Genomic DNA, 23,410 nt, shown 5'->3' on the forward strand with positions numbered 1-23,410 from the left:
CCAGTACATATGATTTTTATACTATTTAATTTCTATTCTCCTTACTTCCTCTTTTCACATCTTTCTTTTCTTTCCACTCTTCTATATCCCTTTTTCCCTTTATCTTTTATCCAATTATTTGCTTTTTACCTGAATATCTCGAGTTTCTTTATAATTTACTTATGAAAAAAAAACTTTGTAAGCCTGTTGAGTAATTGTCAAGTGTATAGCTTTTTTTTTCTTCAAAATTTTTCCTTCTTTCCCCTCCCTCTTTTTGTTTTTTCCCTATTCTCTTCATGCTATTCCTGTCTTCCTTCATCACATGTCCTTTTTAATCCGTCATCCCTTTTGCCTCATACTTCTTTCACTCTCTTCCTTAGTCCTTTTTTCTTGCCTTCTTACATATAAACAATTACCTTCTTCCGTCTTTTCCTTCTTTCCTTTTTTATACTTATTTATTTGTAGCCTTCCTTTTCCCACCCCTTTGCTGTCCAGTCTTTCCTATCTCTCTGCCTTCTTATTTCGTTAAACATTTTTCCTTTCTCTTATCCTTTTTTTCTCCCTTTGCCTATTTCTTTTCTTCTTTTGCCTTCTTACTTATTTACACTTTCTTTTTCCTTCCTTCTTTTATACTTTACTTCCATTATTTCTTTACCTCCATGTTTGTCTTCCCTCCTTCCTCTTTTTGTATGATATTTTTTTCCCTCTCCCTTGTCCTTTTTAATTTCTTACTTTTTCTTTCCTTTCTTGACTTCGTGCTTATTACATACAGTGCATCCGGAAAGTATTTACACCGCTTCACTTTTTCCACGTTGTGCTATGTTACAGCCTTATTTTAAAATGGATTAAATTCATTATTTTTATAAAAAATTTACAAACAGTACCATATAATGACAATTTGGAACAAGTTTGTTTGGAATCTTTGCAATAAAAAAAAAAAAAAAAAAAATGTAAAGTATCCACAGCCTTTGCCATGACACTTAAAATTGAGCTCAGCTGCATCCTCTTTCCACTGTTCATCCTTACAATGTTTCTACAATTTTATTGGCATCCACTAGTGGTAAATTCAGTTATTTCAAAAGAAAAACACCTGTATATATAAGGTCCCACAGTTAACAGCGCATGTCGGAGCACAAACCAAGCCATGAGGTCCAAAGAATTGTCAAACCGCCCGACAGGATTGTATTGAGGCACAGATCTGGGGAAGGGTACAGAAAAATGAGCACAGTGACCCATTATCAGTAAAGAAGATGGAACCACCATGACTCTTCCTTAAACGGGCCAAAGTGATCGACTGAGAAAGAAGAGCCTTATTCAGGCCAGTGACCAAGAACCCAATGGTTAGTCTAAAAGAGCTCCAGCATTTCTTTGTGGAGCGAGAAGAACAACCATCTCTGCAACACTCCACCAATCAGGCCTGTCTGAAAAAGTGTCTAGACGAGAGCCACTCCTCAGTAAAAGGTTTCTCATGATCCAGCGCCACTCTTCAGATGTTTCTCATGATCTAAGTCTCCTGAAGTCTCCAGATGGTCCTGAAGGAGACTCAGATCATAAGAAAAATCTTTTTTTTTTTGTTAAAGCACCTTTGGCACCTATTTCAGCCTTAAGCCTTTTTGAATATGATGCTACAAGATGTTTTTCCTTCTGGAAGGTTCTCCTTGCTCTACAGCAAAACACTGGAGCCTCTTCAGACTGACCATCAGGTTCTTTGTCACCTCCCTGATTAAGCCCTTCTTCCCGATCGCTCACTTTGGCCAGGCGGCCCACTCTAAAAAGATTCTTGGTGTTCCTAACTTTTTCCATTTATGGATGATGGAAACCACTGGACCCTTAATGCTGCAGACATTTTTCTGTACCCTTTCCCGGATCTGTGCCTCGATACAATCCTGTCTGAGAGGTCTACAGACAATTTCTTGGACTTTATGGCTGGGTTTATGCTCTGACATGCACTGTTACCTATGGGACCTTATATAGACAGGTGTGTTTCTTTTAAAATAATTTCCAATCAACTAAATTTGCCACTGGTGGATGCCAATCAACTTATAGAAACATCTCCAAAAAAAGAAAAAGAATGCACCTGAACTCAACTTTGATTCTCATGGCAAGCGCTGTGAATTATGTACAGTACATGTGATTTAAAATTGTTTATATTTTTTTTGTAACATTTTAAACAAACTTCTTCCATGTTGTCATTACAGGGTATTGTTTTGAGAAAAATACTGAATTTAATCCATTTTGAAATAAGGACATAACATAGCAAAATGTGAAAAAGTGAAGTGCTGTGAATACATTCCGGGTGCCGTGTACTTTTGTCCTTGTTTCATTGTACTTTTTGTTTTTTTCCCTTTCTTCCTCATACATCTTCACTTACTTTTCATACGTCACTTTAATTTTTGTCTGTTCTCTTCTGCCTTCCTTTTTTCTTTCTTTCTTTCTCTTTCCCTTTTTCCTCTTTTTCATTTACCTTCTCTTTCCTTTCTTTCTATTCCATCCTTCCTTATTCCTCTTCAGCTTCTTCCTTCTTTCTCTCCCTGTCCCTATTCTTCTTGCGGCTACTTGTGTTTTTCTCTCTTGTCCTCTAGGTGTCATTGTGGCCTTTGGGAAGTTAAAGACTGGAGAGGGAAAGATTTGACATTTGCTTTAATTCCACATGATTTGAGAAGAAGCTGATTAAAGGCTCATTACGGCGTTACAGATTATAGCGTTTAGCTCTGACAGAACTTTGTCAGGAACCGTGACGGATGAAGACGTAGTTTCGGAAAAGAGCAGGGTTTAACTCCAGCAGTGTGTAAGAGTGCGTGAGTGTGTTCAGGTGGCCCAGAGTGTGTGTGAGTCATGTCAGTTTGAGGAGCAGAAAGAGCTGAGGGAGGCGGAGACACTTCCAGGACACCGCCCATGTTGCTTTGACAGCTCCATGAAAGCAGTGTGTGTGTTTGTGTGTGTTTGTACTGGTTGTTACAGCACCGTGCGAGATTTAATGCACATCATCTCAGGTACAGTTCTGATTTTTCTAAACTTTAGTAAAGCTCTTCTGACCTTTCATGAACGTTTGTCTGTCTCCTGAGACTTCAGGCTTGGTTGCTGACATTTAATGTAACTTTTGAGATTTTTACGTCTTGCAGCTCGATTGAGGATTAAAGAAGCTTTAGGTATTTTTAAGATCTTAAAGCAGCTCTTCTGATTAAGCTTCAAGTTTAAAAGATTTTTCAAAGATGTTAAGCATTGATCTTAAATAATTAGACAAAACATTGAGCTTAAATCAGTCCAGAATGGTTTGTTTTTCAATTACTGATTTAGAAATGAACAGAATTATTTTGAAGCAAAAAGACAACTTTTTAAAACATTTTTCATAGACATTCGATTTAGTTTGATTCAATTTTGTTTTATATATAAACATTTATATATAACACACACACACACAGACAGAAGTGCCCTTAAGTAATATTTTATTGGCTTGTTTTTTTGCTTAAGGGATGTTTATTTGAAATGGTGCAAATCCCTTGATTTAAGGGTTACTGAGTCACTTTAGAGGTATGATGAATCATTTTTAGATTTAGAGATTAAGAGTGAGCATTTGTTGTAGGTTTGTTGTACTGGATTTTCTTCATTTATATGATTTATAGTGTCATTTCTTGTTTTGTTTTTTTTAAGATAATTCTTTTTTTTATGTGTTTAAGTTTAAATTTAGTTTTCAAGTTCAAGCATTCATTTTAAGGTTTAATGGGTTACTGTGTATTTATTTGTAATGCATTAATTGTATAGTGAAAAATTTCCGGAGGGTTTACATTGTTTAAAGATAATGTAAATCTGTTAAAAAACGCTTTTAGGTTTAGTGAATCATGTTTACATTTACATTTAGCAGACGCTCTTATCCAGAGCGACTTCCTTTTTTTTTTTTTTTTTCATTATAATCTCAGCACTTCAGGGTTAAGGGCCTTGCTCAAGGGCACAACAGTGGCAACTTAGTGGTTGTGGGGTTGTGATGTTTGGACCTGGTATCTTCCGAACCGTAGTCCAATGCCTTAACCACTGAGCTACCCCTGGCCCATTTTAAGTGCATTGAGCCAATTTCAAAGCTTTACAGGATCATTTGAGCTATATAATATTTATTATATTAGTTCATTTTGTTTGTTTGATTATTAATTTTAAGGTTTACTGAGCATTAAGATTTAATGAACCACTTATGAATCTAGTTGACTGTTTATTAAATTAATGTTTCATGATTTATTTGTAAAGATTCACTGAATCGTGTTTGATGTTTAATGAATTCAGTTTTGATATTCATTTTAAAGTGAATATTAAAAGTTTAAGGTGGTCTCATGGTGTTAAAGTCTCTTTAAGATTCATTTTGTTCATACCTGTAAGGACATGCTAGGTCTAAAAACCATAAGAAACTGACGTAATGAAAATTTCACTGCAGTTACTCCGAGCTTTAATGTGGCTTTTCCTCTGATCCCGCGCTGTCTTTGGAGGATCACCTGCGAGTGAATCAAGACACTCGCAACACCTGAAGTCTCTCTGAACCGCATCATTACTGCAGCTGGATTGTTGGAGCTAAAATGGGGAGGTGGTGGTGGTTGGTGTGTCTGTGCCTCACTGCTCTTGCTGACAGAACTCAACAAAACTCGATGAGCTGCGAAGGAGTGCGCAAAATTCTGCAGCAGATCAGCATGACAGACGGTGTACCAAAGAGACCTGGGACAGGTAGGAAACAGATCAAGCTATGGTACTTTCTCACTGACAGACCCTCATAGAAGTATAGGCTTATGATGTCATAAAGGGAATTGCAGCAGGCTGCCAGTCAGCAGCTCTGATTTCAACTCTTTCCTCACAGCTTTTTTTTTGTATGCTTGTGGTGGGAATCTCGTCAGAAAGTGGCATAGTTGTACGTGTTTTTTCAATTTCGGAGACTTTCATCTTTGATAATGCTAAAGGAACGGAGCGAGTCTTTTTTAGGCTTCTCAGGCTACACGACGAAGCGTGAAAAGAGAAAGATAAATATTTTATGAGCTCTTCATCCAATGCATGTACATTTTGTATATACAATGCATTTACACAAATAAGGTATACTGATTACTGCTCCAGCCCTGTAATACTTTGATTTTTTTTTCTTCTTCTTCAACTTTGAGGTGTCTCCTTGTTGCAAGTTTCATTACAGCCTGTGCTTGTGAGGGCCCAAAGATTCGATCTTGATCGGTAAACTCTTTGAACCCTGCCAAGATTAGGAAAAGGCTGTTTTCCTGTCTAAGCCATTTTATCCCTATATCTCCCCAGGATGAGATAAGAAGAGCTTCATGTCCATGTTTGGCATCGTTAAGTTTTCGTCTGACAACAAGGAAACAACACGTACACGCTCGTGCTTCGAGGGTTCGATAGGTTCTGTTAGGACTAGACAACAAGACTGTTCAGTTGTACGTGACTGTTCAAGGAGAGTTAGTCTGTTTAATTGGGAGAGCAGTGATTGCTTTAACTAGATTGTAAAATGACGATGTACGTATTTGATGTCAGAAGATAAAACTTTATTTGTTCTGCCAGTCAGATGACTTCAAGCACTCTGAAAGGACTGTAAGTGTGAATTCTAGAACTTCTCAAGATAGACTCGAATTTCAGATGGATCCTAAAAAACAGATTTCACAACAAGTGTCCTTTTCTGTATCCCTGAACATTATGTTTGCATTTTCCCCGCTGAGTTTCGAGGCGTGCCGGGTCTTGTAAGCGTAGCGTTGAAGTGACGCGTCGCCGGCTTTGTAAAATAAATCCGTCTGAAAATGAAACATTTGGGTGGAGGTTCAGCAGGGGAGAAAACCTTGCCTGAGGCTCATCGTATCAGATTATCTAGATGACTAGAAGACGAGGAGGAGATGACAATCGAGAAAATGATTTAATTTGAAAACCACAAGCGTGTGTCGATTTACGAAAACACAGGTCCTCTGCCTGTCTGATTCAGCGCTGGAGAACCTCTTCTTGAAAGATAAACCCTTGATGGATGCAGAGTCTCTTACACTCACGTGCACCGGTTCATGTTTAGACTCGCAGCTGAACGGCTGACCTGCATATACAGGAGTGTGTCCTGGTATCATGTGCGTGTTGTGTATGAAGAGTTGTTGCTGGCCTTGATGATATCGCTCAAAGAGATAAGCAGGAACAAGATGTTCCCCTGAGTGTGCGCTTTTGAGAAAGGAGCTCCTCATGGGTTCTTTGGATGGTTTATAGTGGTGTATTTTGAATCCTTAATAAAAAGCAGAGAACTTTTAAGCATTGGCCCCAGTGGGCAACCTGAGAGACCCTGTGAGACTCTGAGTCCATACTAGGGTTGGGAATTTCTCACAATTTTCTTAACCAATAGGTAAACATCAGAGTTAGCTAATTAGGTTTCTCAGTTAGTTAGCTAGGTAGTTTTTGTTAAATGATCTTGTAAATTTATGTTGTATGTAGCACCTTGGTCCTGCAGGAACGTTGTTTCGTTTCATTGTGTACCGAACAGCCCCATTCTGATTAAAAAATATAATTACAAAAAATTATTACAACTTTTTCTGCATATATCTTTTTACAAAAACTATCGGAATATTTCTTTCATTCTAAGATGCATTTTCCGGGCGACGAGGATAAAAAGCAGCCTGGTTATTGGAACTGACCTTTTAAACTGGTTGTTTCTTCTCCAAACCCTCACTTTCAAACTTTTATCTATAAGTGCGCCCTCTTGTGGTGCAAAAGTCGAAGATATCTGGGCTATGAAGCGTTATTTTCCAAAACAAACATTATCTATAGACCTTGGGCACATAGTGGACTTCAGAACTCTTGACTTAAATGCTACAGCTTGAGACGTTTGAATCAATTGCTATGGGTGCTGTAAAGGTGAAGGCTATTAGTTGGTACGTTTTAAAGTATCCCTGAGTGACAAGGTCCCTACAAGTTCTTTGGTAATTGAAAAATAAATAAATAATCAAATAAATATAATTCCTAGCTTAAAGATTTGGGATCCAGCATAACTTAAAGAACCCAGAATCTTTGTTGCTTTGGACAACAGCTCTAACTCGGTCTCTAGAAGTACACATTTTGAGAGTGATTTGACTTGAGATCTTGAAACTGCGGACTCAATTCGAATTTTGCGGGTACTATGTTTAACTATGCTTGAGGGAGTGGTAGCGCAGGTGGTTAAGGCTCTTGGTTGTTGGTTTGAGGATCTGAGGATCCGGAGTCCGAACCCCACTGTCGGTGGGTTGCCACACCCCAATACTACCCAGCCACTGCATGCAGTGCTGGTCCCCAGTTTAGATACAATGGAAGGGTTGTGTCAGGAAGGGCATCCAGCGTGCTAAGTTATTGTGCGGATTGATGGTCTGCTGTGGCAATCCCTCGATGGAAGCAGCCGTAAAACTTAAACATGTTTGACTATACTTGATTCGATAGCTTAGGGCTACTGTCTTAAGTTATGCGTAGGAATCAGGCTCAAAGCTCATTTAGGACTGAAAATATTCCTAGCTCAGAGTAGGACATATAAGTTCTTTAAAAGCTACCTATTCTGTTTTTTTTCCAGCAAGGAAAGTGTGACATCAGTTTTTACGACACTGAGAGCCGCAAAGTAGGAGTGTGAAATACATTGAACACCCTCTTAATGAAGTGCTGCTTATAATAGAGAACCTAAAAAATAACAGTTGGGTATCCTCAAATAATTTATTATAATCATATAAGATGTATAAATAAATGCGATTATTTGAATATGTGTGTGCCATGAATGATGCCCACAATTCCATGAATGCAGCTTGTTTTTTGTTGATTTCACGCTGTGTGGTAGAAATTGTATGAATCTGTAAGTCTGACTCAAAGTGTGATTTCTGACATTGTTGGCTGGTTAATGGTTTCAAAGCTGAATTTTCACTGTTACTAAAAACCGTGCGGTATCAGTCACCTGCAGAGACAGCATACATGTTCGTTAATTAATCGGTAACATACCGCACGTGATGTGTTATAAAAAAGTGTTCCATTTTTGTCCAAATGTATCTTTTATGAGCTCCATGTTGGGGTTACTAAAACATCTCTCCTCCATGCTCCAGGCGTTCATTTCCTCGCTACTCATAACCAGCTTGGAATAGGATTTTTCTATTTTAGGAATGTTGATTAATTGATTTTACTCCTACTCTCAAAAGTAGGATGACCATTGATAAACCATAGATTTTGGCCCGTATAAACTTAGTTAATACGGGCCAAAATCTTGCAACTATGCACTCTGTTCATAATTGATAGCTAGGACGTGTTCGTAAAACTGACATAAACACACATTTGCTAATGAGTTATAAGAAGTCTGTTAGTTGATGTGCTGTAATGTGCAAAAAATTTTGAGCCACCCCTCATTTTTTTAACATATTGCTTTCAAAGTGCCAGACTTTTCTAATGTAGTCTTGAGGAATAGTTCTCCAGCGTTTCTGGAGGACTCTTTGGCAAGGTTTTGCCTCTCATTTTCAGTCCTGTCCCTGTATCTGAGCAGTTTTAGATAAATGTTTTTTGTTTGTTAAGCCACACTCACCGATGAGTGAATGTCTATTTTTGGCACTGATAGGGTCGGATCTTCAGGTGTGTATTAGCAGCAGTGCGACCTGCTGCACAAGGAAGGTGGAGGAGGGGTTCCAGACAACAGTCCATCAGGACATCCAGAACCTTTTGCAGACGTTCAGCTCGAACCTGAAGCTCCTCATCACACAAAATATCGCCGCCTTACAAGGTGAGTCAGATCAGAACGGAAAACCCTTACTGTTAATCTTGTTTCATGCTGGATCTCAGCTTGCTTCTTGGTTTGGGTTCATGGACCACCTTCTGTCACCAACAACAGCTGCTCGATATTTACCTTTTCAATCATACTGTTTCAGCTGAAGGTTTTTGTGTTTGTTTCTGTTTACTTGTCTGTCAGTGTGATGTTAGTACTCAATGATGTGTGTATTACAGGGCCCAGTGGTTATAATTTAAGGCACTTAAGTTGCATTCTGGGAGGCTAATGGCTCATGATGAGATGTTTCTTTCCCTCTAAACACACACACACACACACACACACACACACACACACACACACACTTCTGCCTCAAATCAAATGTCCTGTTAAAATATACAGACTTGTAATTTACCACCCAAGGGCTATTCTCTCTGTCTTACACTGTATATCTCTGTCTCTCTGTCTTAACATGAGCATCTCTCTCTCTGTGTCTGATTTCTGCATCTGTCTCTGCATGTTTGTCTCTTTTTACATCTCTCTGTCATGCTTTCTTTTTTACAGCCTATAGCTCTATATCTGTGTCTCTCTGTTGCGATATGTCTCAACATGTTGTTTTTTTTCCCTCTTACAAAAGAAAATAGCATTTAGCTCATGAGGACAACCAAAGCGCGGTTGACAAACATTCTCATGAGCTCATCTTGCTCTTTCACACACCTGCGTGAGTTAACACACGTCCAAGCTCTGACTCACACTCTGGCGCTTTCTTTCACTTTACCGCTGTGATCTGTTCTTTAATAGCAGCTTTAGCACACATCCATGCTGCTTTCCGTAGCTGTCGACAGCATATCAAGAGCAAAGGAAAGTTGTTTCGTTCTGTATTAGTCAGTTGGTGGTTAGCAACTTGGTTACATAAGCTAGGTATACTGTATAAACCGAGAGATGGTTTATTTAGCTGGATGATTTCAGCCAGTTACATGGTATGTAAGTCATAATTTTGTATATGATCAACGTTTTTGACAGGTGGAAATTAGGTTATCAGCGGATGCTAATAGCAGTGATTTTGACACATCTGAGGTAAATCCCATCTGAGGTAAATGTTCCCAACATTTCTATTTGTTAGTGTTAAAACAACCAGCTATGTGATAGATAGTCATATCAGCCCATAGACTGTATAAAAAGAACTGGACAAACCCTCCATGATGTCACCCATGGGTTTTCTGAAGAGCATTTATATGCGCTCTTGTCGCACTATCTTAGCGGGAGCTGATGCTGCCTAAACCCCAGTTAATCCATAAAAGGGGCAGTGGGCAAAAAAAAATGGTCCTTGGGTTAGGTTTGAAACGCACCTACCCAACTCGGTTATCACCCACAAGCTAGACTAGCTTTAGCTTGACTAAGATCCTATGGTGGCTAACGTTAATTTATATGCTAATGCAGTAAAATTTTACATGTGCATGTGCCATGAGGAGGAAATGTAGCTATTGAGACCCAAACCATTTTGAACCGAGCTGCAAACATTAATTTCTAGTGTAAAGTTGGCCATTTTAACAAGGGGTCTATGGGGCCCGACTTGCTTTTGGAACCTCTAGTGGAACCTAATTTTTCACATTTGGCGAATTTACCATAACCTTGGTGTGGTTGACAGACTTTACCTTGTTATCCAGCGAAAATTTAACCAACCCTGTGTTTATGGTCTGTTTTACCACAAAAAACACCAACAAAAGGGAATACAAGCACCAGCATCAGAAGTTCCACATGATTTTGTTTCTTTATCTTGTTCAGAACTTTGCATTATTTAAAAGAAATAATTAGCTAATGTGAAGTGTTTTTTCCCTCAACATTAGCACTTAAAATGCTTAAAAATCTCTTTTGTTTACTTGTTTAGGTTTAACATTCTTAAGTATAGAGTACATTCTCATCGTCAGACTTACCTAATGCTAAGCGCTTTCCGTGTGAAAGCGGCAATTTAATTCATAAAGCTTTAAATCTGAATTATGTTTATGTAAATCACTCATTCTTATTGATAACATCACATGCTAATTCTACAAATGCAATAATTAACAAATGTTAAAATGCACAGCAGGGTTTCAGACAGCCTCAGGATCTTTGTGATTTAAATATATACATATTTATATCTGTTTATTTAGCTAGATTATACACAGCTTATTGAATGCTAAATCTCTGAATTAGCTAGTTTTTGCGGCACTATTATTGTTACCTTTTGAGATGTCTTCAAGTCTCATATTTTGTTAATGTAATTTTGTTAAAGTTTGTTAGCTTGCGTTAAATAATGCAAAGTGCACATTTTAGCTTCATTCCACACTGTTAAATTTAATCATTCCGTAGTATTTTCTTTGCCCCCCCAGTGCTACAGTAACATTGCTAATTTAGCAATGCTAACATTACAAGTGTTAATACCTTTATTGTGGAAGTTTTTTTATTATTCCAGTTTCAAGTGTTTCTTTACACATTTTGCAGTAAAGATTAGCTATATGCTAGTAAGCTAAATCTCGTATTGATCAAAAAACTAATGCTTTGCATCTAAACGTCCAACAACAGGAAGAACGATATCTGGAAAGTTATTAAATTACTACATTTTAAGCTAATATTTAGACATTAAAACACATGTAATGTTGATTGATAGTGGATTACATGCATGTCTGATAACCTAGCATGGCAAGTCTCGCTTCCAGCATCTGACACGTATTTATACATGTCTCTTTTCCTATTTTAGACTAATTAATTTTAGGGGCAGGAAGCAGGAAAGCTGTCTGTGTGTGCGTGCAAGCGAACGTTAGAGCAAGAGAGACTTCCTATTCCCAAGAGAGTTTCTTTCAGACGGGAATTCCCCACATCAGCGAATCTGTATTTAAACTCTGTGTGAGCCACCAGGCTAATGAAGCTAACAAGTACGCCTTCGGGTTCAGCACTTTGTGTTTAAATCATAACACACTCGCCTCGAATGGTTTTGTGGAGTTGTTCACTGTCCCAAACAGGCTTATGTGGCTCCTCAGACTGTATGGCACACTATAAAAATGGACTAAAGAATGCGGCATAGCTGAAAACAGCTCATATTGAAACCATATCCCTTTCTGGAGTCCGGACCTGGATTACAGTTAGGATAATGAACTCCATGGCTATACACTCTACTTGGACACTAGAGCTTATGACTTTGTAAGTACTAATTGCACTCGAAAACTGGTAAGATTGTGCTTGAAACAATCTACTTTATTCAGAATCTAGGGATAGGAAGTCTTCTCAAATTTTTTTGGTATGGTTCTTAACAAATAGTTGAACACGTTAGCAATCAACAATTGATTCATTATTAGATAATTAACTTAACAAGTTTTTATTTAATCAGTTCTAGTGGCACTAGCTAACTGAAGATGAACGAAGCCCAAATAGTTTATTTTCTTCTGGATCAATAAAGTACCTCCCTCCCTCCCTCTAATTCCATTGTCTTACGAAAAAAAAAAAATAAGCAGTACAATCAATGTGGAAGGCGCCCAAAATATCCAATAAAAGTTGATATTAAGATGTGTCTGCTTCTTATGATCTGTAAAGCTTCATAACGGCTCTAGGTGGTGAGGTGCTGTTTGTTAATTGGTGAGTAAGTGAGGTAAGTTTTGGTCTTGCTTTCCCGGAAAGGTCTTCATGAGAGACAGTTTCACCATGGGGCTTGATGGGTTTTGCAAATGTACTTGACAACACTGTTCTTGCAAAAACTGTTTCTGAAGAACAGCTAGCTGATCAGAGTTTAAAGTAAAAAAAAAAAAAATCCGCCGTTGTAATAGGATGCAGAAAATAAATCCAAACTTATGTCCAATCTTTTGACTGTTACTGTAGAACATGGAAGCAGCACTGAACATAACTGAAACGCAGTGTGGCGGCAAATAAAACATTTTAATCAGTTAACACACACATTGACTGCAACGGTTTCTACTTCCCACTATTCTGAAATAGAAACGGTTGCAGACAAAGTCTGTGTTAACTGATTAAAATGTTTTATTTGCCGCCACACTGTGGTTCCGTTATGTTCAGTGGTTGTAGAAAGAGGTTTTATTCTCCCATATTTAATTTCTTATGACATCCACCATTGTGTCCACTAAAGTCTCATCTTCTTTCCTCTTTCTCTCAATGTCTCTCTCACTCCGTCTCTCTGTTTTTCTCACTTATTCACACACACACAAGAAAACACAGTCAGTAACCTCGGTCAGGAGCTGCACTTCTCCTCACGCAAAATAACAGGGTTCGAAAACAGCGCATTCTTTCACCATGAGAACTGGAAAGAGAGAAAAAGGAGATGGATGCAGAGAGACAGAGATAGAAGGATTTGTCTTTCACCCCCGATGTTTTCTCTCTCTCTCTTTTTTTTTTGTCTCTCTGTCCATAACACCAGACTGACTCCTAAATCCACCCACACAATCTCGCACTAGCAACTACCTTCATGCAAACAGACCCCCCCCCGCCCCACCGTAATTCACACACACACACACACACACACACACACACACTAAATGCAGTAATTAAGAGTGTATTTGTGAAGTGTGAGCTGTACACAAGGACACACTGCGGTGTCACTGTTTCTTTCACTTCTTGCCCAAACCACTGCAGTGCTGATTAACGTAACTTTTTCCTTTCTCTTTTTAATAACACAGCATACTGATTGGAAGGAGTCTCCAGTGTTATGGTCAGAATTAAAGCTCTATTCTATCTGTTGTTATAGCTATTGTTTGGAAACGCATCCTGTCTTTAAGATGCTAATAAGGACGGCTTGCTGGAAAGCATAATGAACAACACACTTCATTTGTTTTATCCCTGTGTGTGTGTTAGAGAGACATAAAGTAAGATCTTGTATCACCCTGAAAGACCACCGGTAATGACTCGAGTCGTTATTGTTCCTTCATTGTTGTCCCAGTGCTGAGCGGCTGTGTTTCATTACCATAGCTCGTGCAGGGACAGAGCGTGCTCGGTGTAATTGAATTGGGCGAGTGGGACATTAAATGATTAACTTTTAACGGATTTTCTCACCTCTCAGTGGAGCAGCTTCCTCTGTCTCATAATTAACTCGCGGTCGTCAACTAACTGGATCATGTAGCTGAGAAAATGGAGAAATGCGAGCCTGGAGAAAAACTCATGTCTAATCCTGTTGGAGATTTTCTTCATTTAGAAGGAATACCATGCAGTCTGGTGTAGAAAATAATGAACACGGTGACTCGTGAGGATTGTGTCCCCTGGTCAATATTCTATTCGAAGAACTATTCAAGGAGCCTTCTTGGCTTAATAATAATAATTAAAAAAATTCTTGTTGGAACCTTTTCTAATAGGCAAGCACATTAAGAAAAGTTACGGCTCAAAAGTTTGGGATCACTTGCAGATTTCTTTGTTTTTTTTTAGTGATTTATTTTCCACATTCGACAATAATACTAGGGATTTCAAAACTATGACATAACGCAATATGGCATTAGTTAATTATGTAACAACAACAACAACAGTCAGTTGTTATTTTAAGACATTGAGGTCAGCTGTTTTGGAACAGTACAGTACGGTAATGTGCGTTTGCAAAACCCATCAAGCTCCATGATGAAACTGTCTCTCATGAGGACCTTTCTAAGAAAAGTAAGACCAAAACTTAACTTTGCTGCAGACGAGAAGTTCATTTAGAGTCACCAGCCTCAGAAATCACCAATTAACAAACGGCAGCTCAGATTAGAGGCGTTATGAAGCTTTACAGATCATGAGTAGCAGATATACATCTCAATATCAACTGTTCAAAGGAGATTATGTATATTTTGGGCACCTTCAGCTTTACAATGTAGAAAGAAATAAAAATCAGGGAACGCCATGAGTGATCCTGAACCTTTGAGTGATCGTGTATGTAGGATGCAGAAATGATGTCCGTAAGACTCCTTTAATTTCAGGAAAAGAATCAGCACAGTACTGAACAAGTTTGCTTATGGCTATACAGTCTGAGATCGTCTGATCTCAGAAGCTACGCTGGCTCGGTCCTGGGTAGTACCTGGATGGGAGGCTACCTGGGTATACCAGGTGCTGTAACAATGTGCTAACATGCACGTATCAGTACCATTTTATTTTAGACTTCATGTTTCAAAGCATGATTGAAACCGTGTTTTAGTCATATTTCATGTTTCAATTTTATAATTCATCTTTCAATTCAGTCACACTGCTGCTGTCATAACCACACGACATATTTGTACACTTCTACATTCTTACACCTGTATAATTTATATCTTACTATTTTATATTTAAATTTTCAGTTTATGTGTGCTCTCTAGTGCGTGTTTTTGTGTTCTTTTTTTTTTTTTTAGTTTGTTTTGGAAATGTTTGTTTTTATACCGTAGACCAACAGGGGGTGGAGCTTGCCTTATGGCTCACTGCTGATTGGTCTAATACAAGCTTAGACTCACCCATTAAACCTTTGTGTTTATTTAGTGCCACATTTACACCGTGCTTTCACTAACCTTCAAAGGTACACCGAAACCGTAAAGTCATGGAATGGCCAATACAATAGACAGGCGTGTACCTCTCGTTACACTCTTTTATTCAGAATTTCAAATGAAGTTCAAAGTCTCCTTATACTTAAAATAAATAAATAAATAAATATATATATATATATATATATATATATATATATATATATATATATATATATATATATTCACCATGTGAATTAATTTTATAAATCTGTTGTGGCACTTTCTCTAATCAAATCATTTGTTTTGTATCGTTTCCCATTTTGTATTTTTAACACACACCCAACATCAAGCATGCGGTCAGTATAACCACAGTGACGACCTGCGTGTGATTTGTAAACCTTTTCACATACTCAAACAAGGAACAAACAAGTGTTGGAAGATACGAGGGAATAAAAAGGGAAAAAATGGAGAAAATATGGAAATGTGGCATTATAAAAATGAGAATGGAATATATATATATATATATATATATATATATATATATATATATATATATTATTTTTTTTTTTTATTAGCAAAGGTGGTAAATATAAAAAAAAATGTGTATGAGAGCTCGAATGGAAAATCCCTGAACCTGGGAGAACCTGGTCTGTGCTCATGGAAACAGTCATGAGAGGTAAAAGATAAGTAAAGATCTCAGTTAGTCACAACAGACACGAGAAGTTATTATTTATTGTTTGCATGATTGTTGTAGATTGTGAATAATTTCTCTTTTTTTTCTGTGTCTCTCTCTCATTCAGACATGGAGGACTTGTTGGTGCGTGAAGTGAAGACTCACACTTTGTCCCAGCTGAGAGTTCAGTATGGTGACCTCGCATCACGCGCTTCCTCTGCAGTCTCTGAGCTCTTCACTGATGTTGGTCTCTTTTTGATGGGGGCGGAGCTTAACCTGGAATACACAGTACATCGTTTTTTCCATGCTCTTTTTCCATTGGTGTATGACCAACTTGAGGAGCCAGGCGTGCCACCTTTGGATCCCGTCTACCGAGAGTGTGTGCGGTCAGTCGGACATCACAGAGCAGTGTTTGCTAATGCCACCAAACACCTGGCGTTGCTGCTTTACCAGGCCTCGTTGGCAGAGCGCGTGTTTCAACAGTCCCTGCACCTGGCCGTTGAGGTCATCAACACCACAGACCACGCTCGGCCGAGCCGCGAGTGCCGTCGTGCACTCATGCGCATGCGGTACTGCCCACTGTGCCAGGCCCTGACGGACAGCAAGCCATGCATGGGCTACTGCCTGAACGTGCTGCGCGGCTGCCTGGCCAGTCTGGCCGAAGTCGACACCCACTGGCAGGACTTTGTTCGCTCGCTGGAGGCACTTGCAGCACGCATGCAGGAAGGGAAGGGGCTCGAGCATGTACTCACCTTAATCCCACCTCTAATCACAGATGCCGTATCCTACGCAAGAAAGAACGCTGCAAGAATCACTTCACAGGTCAGAAAAGCAGCATGAGGGCTGGAGCTTAAGGGCCTGTCCATACGGAGACGCGTTTCGCTGTACACGTATACATTTTTTTATCGTATTGGCGTTTCGTCCACACGAATCCGGCGTTTTAGGAGACTGAAACCGCTACTTTTTGAAACCGGGTCCTAAAGTGGATAAATCTGAAAACGACACCCTCGCGTCTTCATGTGTACGGCCAATCCGTATATTTCGTGAAACGATGATGTCATCACATCACGTGTCGGCTGCGTCACACGTAACAGCAACAACAATAATGGCGGACTACATGATTGTAACAAAACAAAACATGATTGCTTTATTACAGCAAAATCTATTGCTTCTATGCAACTGTTATGAGCAACAAGCGATAATGGACAACACCATCTTGGTTCGTATACAGCGCGAAGGTTATGCGCATGCTCAAAGTCTTCTTCTCCGTGTATAGTGTATCTCTATGGCAGAATTACAGCGCCCCGTACTGGTCTGGCATATATACTACACCGTTTTCAGTGGTTTCGTGTGTACGCAGATATTTCTTGAGACGACGCCGTGTTTACGCAAAAAAAATGATCGGATAGGGAACGCACCGGCTTCGTGTGGACGGAGTCTTAGTGACGTTAGCTTTTAACACTTCAGTTAATGTGTCCTCTTCAGGAAATAGATTTTGTTCGGAAAACAGTTTGTGAGTTTTCAAATCTTGGTAAAATCAGGGTTTCTCTCCATTGCCTAAGAGTGTACTCCTTTTTCTTTTGGCTGCTCCTGTTAGGGTTTGCCACTTGTCTCCTTTTAACTCTGTCTTCCACATCTTCCTTTGTCACTCCAACCTCCTGCATGTCCTCCATCACCTCCTGCCTGGCAGCTCCATCTCTAACATTCTCCTCCTGATATCCTTCTCATCCCTCCTCTGCACATCTTAAACCATCTTAATATCACCTCTCTTACTTTGTCCCCAAACCGTCCTACCTGCACCGTCTTTCTAATGTCCTCCTCCCCAATCCTGTCCATTCCTGTCACCCCCAAAGCAAACCGCAGTGTCTCCAGCTCTGCCACCTCCAGCTCCGCTTCATGTCTTTTCAGCGGCAACCCGTACATCACTCCTGGTCTCACCACCGTCCTGTAAACCTTCACTTTCATTCTTGCCGATAGCTTTCTGTCACAGATCACTCCTGCTACTCTTCTCTACCCAATCCACCCTGCCTGCACTCTTTTCTCACTTACACATCACACTCCGCGCTGCTTTGGACAGGTGACCCTGAATATTTAATCTCGTTTAATGTTTCCCACCTCTAGTCATAGAGTGCGTGGTTAGGAATGCACTGTTCTCTAATAAAATCCTGTCCTGTTCTCTGTGTGGACGTAGGTTCGTAATGTGTGTGGAGAACCTGTACGTGCTGGTCCTGTCCAGCAGGGCGGCGCTAATGACTCATTACACCTTCAAACTCCTGAGAGAAACCCAGAGGACACGTTGAATCGCAGGAGACAGTAAGTGTCTCTCATCCAATGAAAAACTTTCTCCTCTTAGTTATCACAAAATTTTAATTTTTGGTTATTTATGTGATTATCATTTTTTTTTACTTGGTATTAAATTAAACACTGTAAGATTTTTTTTTAGATTGTGGAACTTGTTTGGATGTTTTAGACTAATTTTGTAGCAAATGTTAGTTTTATTTGTTTTTTGTGCGTTTTTGTGCCATCTGGTGGACAAACTGATGTATTGCAATTTATACAGCTGTTGAATGATTGGTTTATGATTTTAGATATGATGCTGGGTCTATTGTGGGCTTTATTGTAAATGACTTTTATTTATTATACACTGTTTTAATCAATTTATAAATATTGAGTTAAAAAACAGAATTATAAATTACTCTAATTATATACAGCGTATTTTCTTTTCTTTAAATATATTAAAACAGCGAAGTCAGTTCTGGTGTTTTCGCTATACATCGAAGACTTTCAGGTTTGAGATCAGAAACTAAATACTAGATGATCATTTTACAGATTTGGCTTTCATTTATGTCTTTATGTGTTAAAAAGGCAACACTGTTTGTTCGAACCCACCCAACTGTCAAGTGATCAAAACTACTGGAATGATTTGTGTTTCTTGTTGTCCAGATAAGATGTATTAGTTTTTTTTAAACAATTAATAGCTCTAAAAGGCGTCCCTTTATTTGAGACATGGTTGTAACTATTAAGGACTGCATTTGTTTTTTTCTTTAGAAGATAAACCAACATAAAGACCAGAGAACTGTCTATGGGAGAAAAGCACAAGCATTCTGAAGCTCGGAGAATAAAACCTAGCCAATACACCTATTTAATGTTCTGAAAAGAGAAAACAGCTTGTGTGACAACAAGAAGGTGACACAGTGGCTTAGTGGTTAGCACTTTTGTCTAACACCTCCAGGGTCGAGGGTTTGATTTTCACCTCAGGTCTGCGTGCATGGGGTTTGCATGTTCTCTCTGTGCTTGGTGGGTTTCCTCCCACAGTCCAAAGACATGCAGAATAGGCTAATGGGTGTTCTCAAGCTGCTCATGAATGATCATATGACTGTTATGAGCAATGAGAAGACAGCAACAGCATTTTGATATTGTACAAGCTGTGAAAAGAAAACAAAAAACAAGGCAACAGTAATTGACATCACAAACAAACCCCATAGGGCAGGGGTGAAGGTCTTACAATTAATGTATGAAGGCCATGCCACGAAATGCAAACATCAGCAATACAAATCAGGCAGCCATATTGGAGCCAGAAAGGCCAAAAGTGGAAAGAAAGCAAAGATCTGCTCAAAATCCAAAACGATCTCCAAGCATGGTGGCGGTAGCGTCATGCCTTGGGCTCGGGCACAGGCTCAGGAACCTTTACCGGTGATGGAACTCATGTTTGTGGCAGCAGAATAAAGTCTGGTAAAAGCATCATGCAAGAAGTATTTAACAGTTTGGTGATGTCAATGTCTCTCTAAGTTGAGTCCTAATGTAAATTTAATTACATTTACTAAATAAGTGTTACTTGTGACTCCACAAGTTCCAATACTTTTGACCACATAAAAAATTGGGTGGTTGGCCACCAGAGGTGCCATGTTTTTAGTTGTTTACCGCATCCCACACACCCAAGTATCTTCAGTGTACAGCAAAAACAAACAAACAAACAAAACAAAAAACAGGCAGTGAATTGAGAGGACTGTATAATGTTTCTGCTAGACATTTTTGATGCTAATGTCCAGGACAATGGACTATTGAGTGTATGGAGTTCGGTCATATGTTTATTAATAATGCTGTGAGAAAATGCTGAATATTTTTGACCATACAGGAATGACACCAAGCAAAATTAACACTTAATATATATTTTTGCAAACATAAACAATTGACAATAAAGTTATTTATTCATTTTAAAAAATAATAAATTTAATATATTTAATATATTTATAAATTATATATATATAATTTTGCTGTACATTGATATATATAATTTTTAAAAATTATTACTATTATTATTATTATTATTATTATTATTATTTTACCAAATACAAAATGTTAAAAATGCATTAATAAACATGTTGCAGGAACACAGTATGTCCACCAGGTGGTGGTAAATTAACACACAAACAGAAGGATGGCTGAAAGTTGAAAGTCAGTTGTAACAGGCCTGAAAAAAATATTGTGTGTGTTTGTGTGTGCAGGGAATTCCTTAGCTCTTTGCGGCACTACCGGGCGTTTTATGGAGGTTTGGCTGATCAAATGTGTGTTAGAGAGCTGGCATCAACTGATGGACACACGTGCTGGAACGGAAACGACGTTGTCAAGAGGTGCAGCTCACACACCCTATTCACAGTGCACCACTTTCAGTCACACAAAACATGATTTTTTTTCCACCGGTCAGGTAAATTATGGGACCACTAAATAAAAAACAAACGTCACAACCATGTTGTTGGCATGAGTTGGTTACCTTTTGACTCGCCATCCATTCATGTCCGTGTACTTGAAGCGGCACCTCACGGGGTCTAACAACAGGTTCGTTCCTGTTCAGTAGGAATCTGGCTGAATCTCCCAAGTCTCTCTTTATTTTGAAGGCGTTTGACAGCCCCATCCACTTAGACATTCTGACCAAACCCACACAGAGATGCACAGACCAGTGAGGGATGCATACATTTTTTGCAAACCATCCAGGTGGAGCATCTCAGAAGGCAGAAAACTGACAACATGCTCCAGATGTGCAAGGCAGCGTTTGGTAAACACATTAAGCCATCACTTTCCAGTGTTTAGAAATGTGTAGGTAAACACACACAAACACACACATAGTGTATATATATATGTATGTGTGTGTGGGTTTATATATAAATCACATAAAAATACAATAATGTTTTATTTATAGATTTCTGTGAATTTATTGTTTTAATTTGTGAAGTTTATGCAGAGTTGAGTCACAGGTCTCTCGCTTTTGCTCGCGTTCTCTCTCTCTCTCTTACACTTGCACGCACACACTGAAAAAGAAAAATTACTTAAAAAAAAAAACTTATTCCCTTGTTCCCTCACTATCTCATGTGCTCATTTCATCATCCCATTATTCTTTCATTCTTGCCTTCCCTTTTCTTCTCCTCGTTTATTTCGTGCCCTTCTCCCCTTCTTCCCTTATACGCTTTTTTCTCCGTGCTCCATCAGCTTGTCATAATCTGTCCTGTTCTTCCTCTTGCTTCACCCCTTTTTTTCTTCCCAGTCCCTGACTTTCTTGTTCACCTCTCCTTTCTGTCGTCTTCGACACTTTTCTGCCTCATTTCCTTACCTCACTAGTCATTCTTCTCCTCATCCTGAAGCTTCCTTGTTCCTTTGCCCTTCTGGTGCCACTCTGGTGCTCTACAGCAGCTGTAATACAAAGCGTTATGATTTTACTCATTTTAGGATTTTAATGGCCACTTCACTGTCCCCTGTCGCTCCTAAAAGCTGCTAAATACATTTAGCCTCTGGGTGCTGCTCTTTTTCAACATCTAGCGCTCCATAATTGACCATTATTTTCCTCTAAAAACTGTTAGTGGATGAAATGCCCTTGCCTGTTCAGAGCTGTGTGCAGTTTTCATTTACCTTATTTTAAATCTGCAGCGAGTCTTTGTTGCCGACTGTCGTCCTCAACACCAAGATGACTGTATCACCCCTCTATTAACTCTAGCTAACAGTTTTCATATATAACTGTATATAGCTATAATCTAAGTATATATCACTACCAAGCTCCTTTTATCAGCCATTTCCCTTAGGATTAATAAAGACGTTGACCATCGTTGACAGAAATAGTTAAAAGGTTAAAGCAAAAAAAAAAAATAAAAAAAAAAAAAATATATATATATATATGGAAAAAGCGACGATGTGTCGTGTTGCACTAGATGTAGACAGTATGATGTAATCTGTCACAAAACTGCTCATAACTTCCCTTCTGCTTTACATTTTTATTTAATTTATGGCACACATTTAACTTATTAAAATAATAGCAAATACTAAAAGACTGGTAAAATGATGCTGTGACACAAATCTGAAACTGTCTGTATGTATGAAAGACATAGAGACTATTTTTAGGTCCTCCAAAGTATGAAACATAAATAAATAAATAAATATATCTATATCTATATCTATATATATATATATATATATATATATATATATATATATGAATTTTAAATATATATAAAGCGTGTTCTGACTAATGTACAGACAAAACTTTATTTTATTTATATAATAAAAATACTCTTAAAACAAAACATACGGTGGAACTTTGGATTGCGAGTAACTTTGTCTGCCCAAGGGGTTTGTTTATTAAGACATACAGTGGAACCTCGGATTACGAGTAACGTGGTTTACGAGTGTTTTGCAAGACGAGCAACAATTTTTAATAAATTTTTACTTGAAAAACGAGCATTGTCTTAGTTAACGAGCACCGAGTATCATGTTTCACGCATGCGCTTCTTGTTTTAACAACGAGCATTACGTAATCACAAGTGAGCCAACGTTTTTTCTCTCTCTTGCAGCAGAATTGTAAGTAATCGTCTCTCCTGCTGGGTGAATACACACACGCGCTGTGTGTGTGAGATGTGCGTGTGCACGCGCACACACACACACACATTAACGGAGAGACCGTTTTTAAAACCGTTTAAAAATTAGCAAGGAACATCGCTAGTCACACTCGCGTGAGTGCATACTAACGGGATTACTACTGTAAAGTAAAACAACAACAACAACAACAACAAAAATTAAACAGCTCCTCACCTTGGAAAACAGTCGCGACAGAGAAGAGTTTGTGTGTTTATTTGGCAACCTGAGAGAAGGGGAGCTGTAAAGCCGAGACCTATTGTCTCCCCTGCTGGGTCTCGTGTTTGTGTCTGTGTAAGGCAGAGAGTTTGTGTGTTTATTTGGCAACCTGAGAGAAGGGGGCCGTAAACGCGAGCGAGCCCCCCTTCATCCCCCCTCCTCCCAGGTTGCCAAATAACAAACGAAAACCCTTGTCTGTCGGGGTTTAATTTTAATCTTTTTTAAGGTAAAGTACAGGTTAATTTGTTTTATTTTTACTTTATATTTTGTATTAATTATATTCATGTATTTATTTTTTGGGGCTGTAGAACGAATAATTTACGTTTCCATTATTTCCTATGGGAAAATTAAATTTGGTTTACGAGTGTTTTTGGAATACGAGCCCACTTCCGGAACGAATTAAGCTCGTAATCCGAGGTTCCACTGTATAAGTACTACACATGCACTTTGTCTGCCAAGCGTCCCCAGATCACAACTGAGCCAATGGTTCTTCCCTTTCTT

The 23,410-nt window shown here is 38.7% G+C and overlaps 1 protein-coding gene across 1 annotated transcript in view; it reads left to right on the plus strand.

The window, feature by feature from the left end:
• Window positions 1–2,887: 2,887 nt before the first annotated feature.
• gpc5a (glypican 5a) overlaps window positions 2,888–23,410 on the plus strand; it is a 107,260-nt gene continuing 86,737 nt past the window's right edge. The window contains exons 1-6 of the mRNA XM_053476643.1: window positions 2,888–2,972; window positions 4,400–4,683; window positions 8,537–8,698; window positions 15,921–16,615; window positions 17,985–18,106; window positions 20,299–20,424. Coding sequence (XP_053332618.1) covers window positions 4,539–4,683; window positions 8,537–8,698; window positions 15,921–16,615; window positions 17,985–18,106; window positions 20,299–20,424 — 1,250 coding nt within the window. The 5' untranslated portion in view covers window positions 2,888–2,972; window positions 4,400–4,538. The remainder of the gene's footprint in view (window positions 2,973–4,399; window positions 4,684–8,536; window positions 8,699–15,920; window positions 16,616–17,984; window positions 18,107–20,298; window positions 20,425–23,410) is intronic.

The sequence above is a fragment of the Clarias gariepinus genome, chromosome 18 (assembly GCF_024256425.1).
Source record: "Clarias gariepinus isolate MV-2021 ecotype Netherlands chromosome 18, CGAR_prim_01v2, whole genome shotgun sequence".
NCBI lineage: Eukaryota > Metazoa > Chordata > Actinopteri > Siluriformes > Clariidae > Clarias > Clarias gariepinus.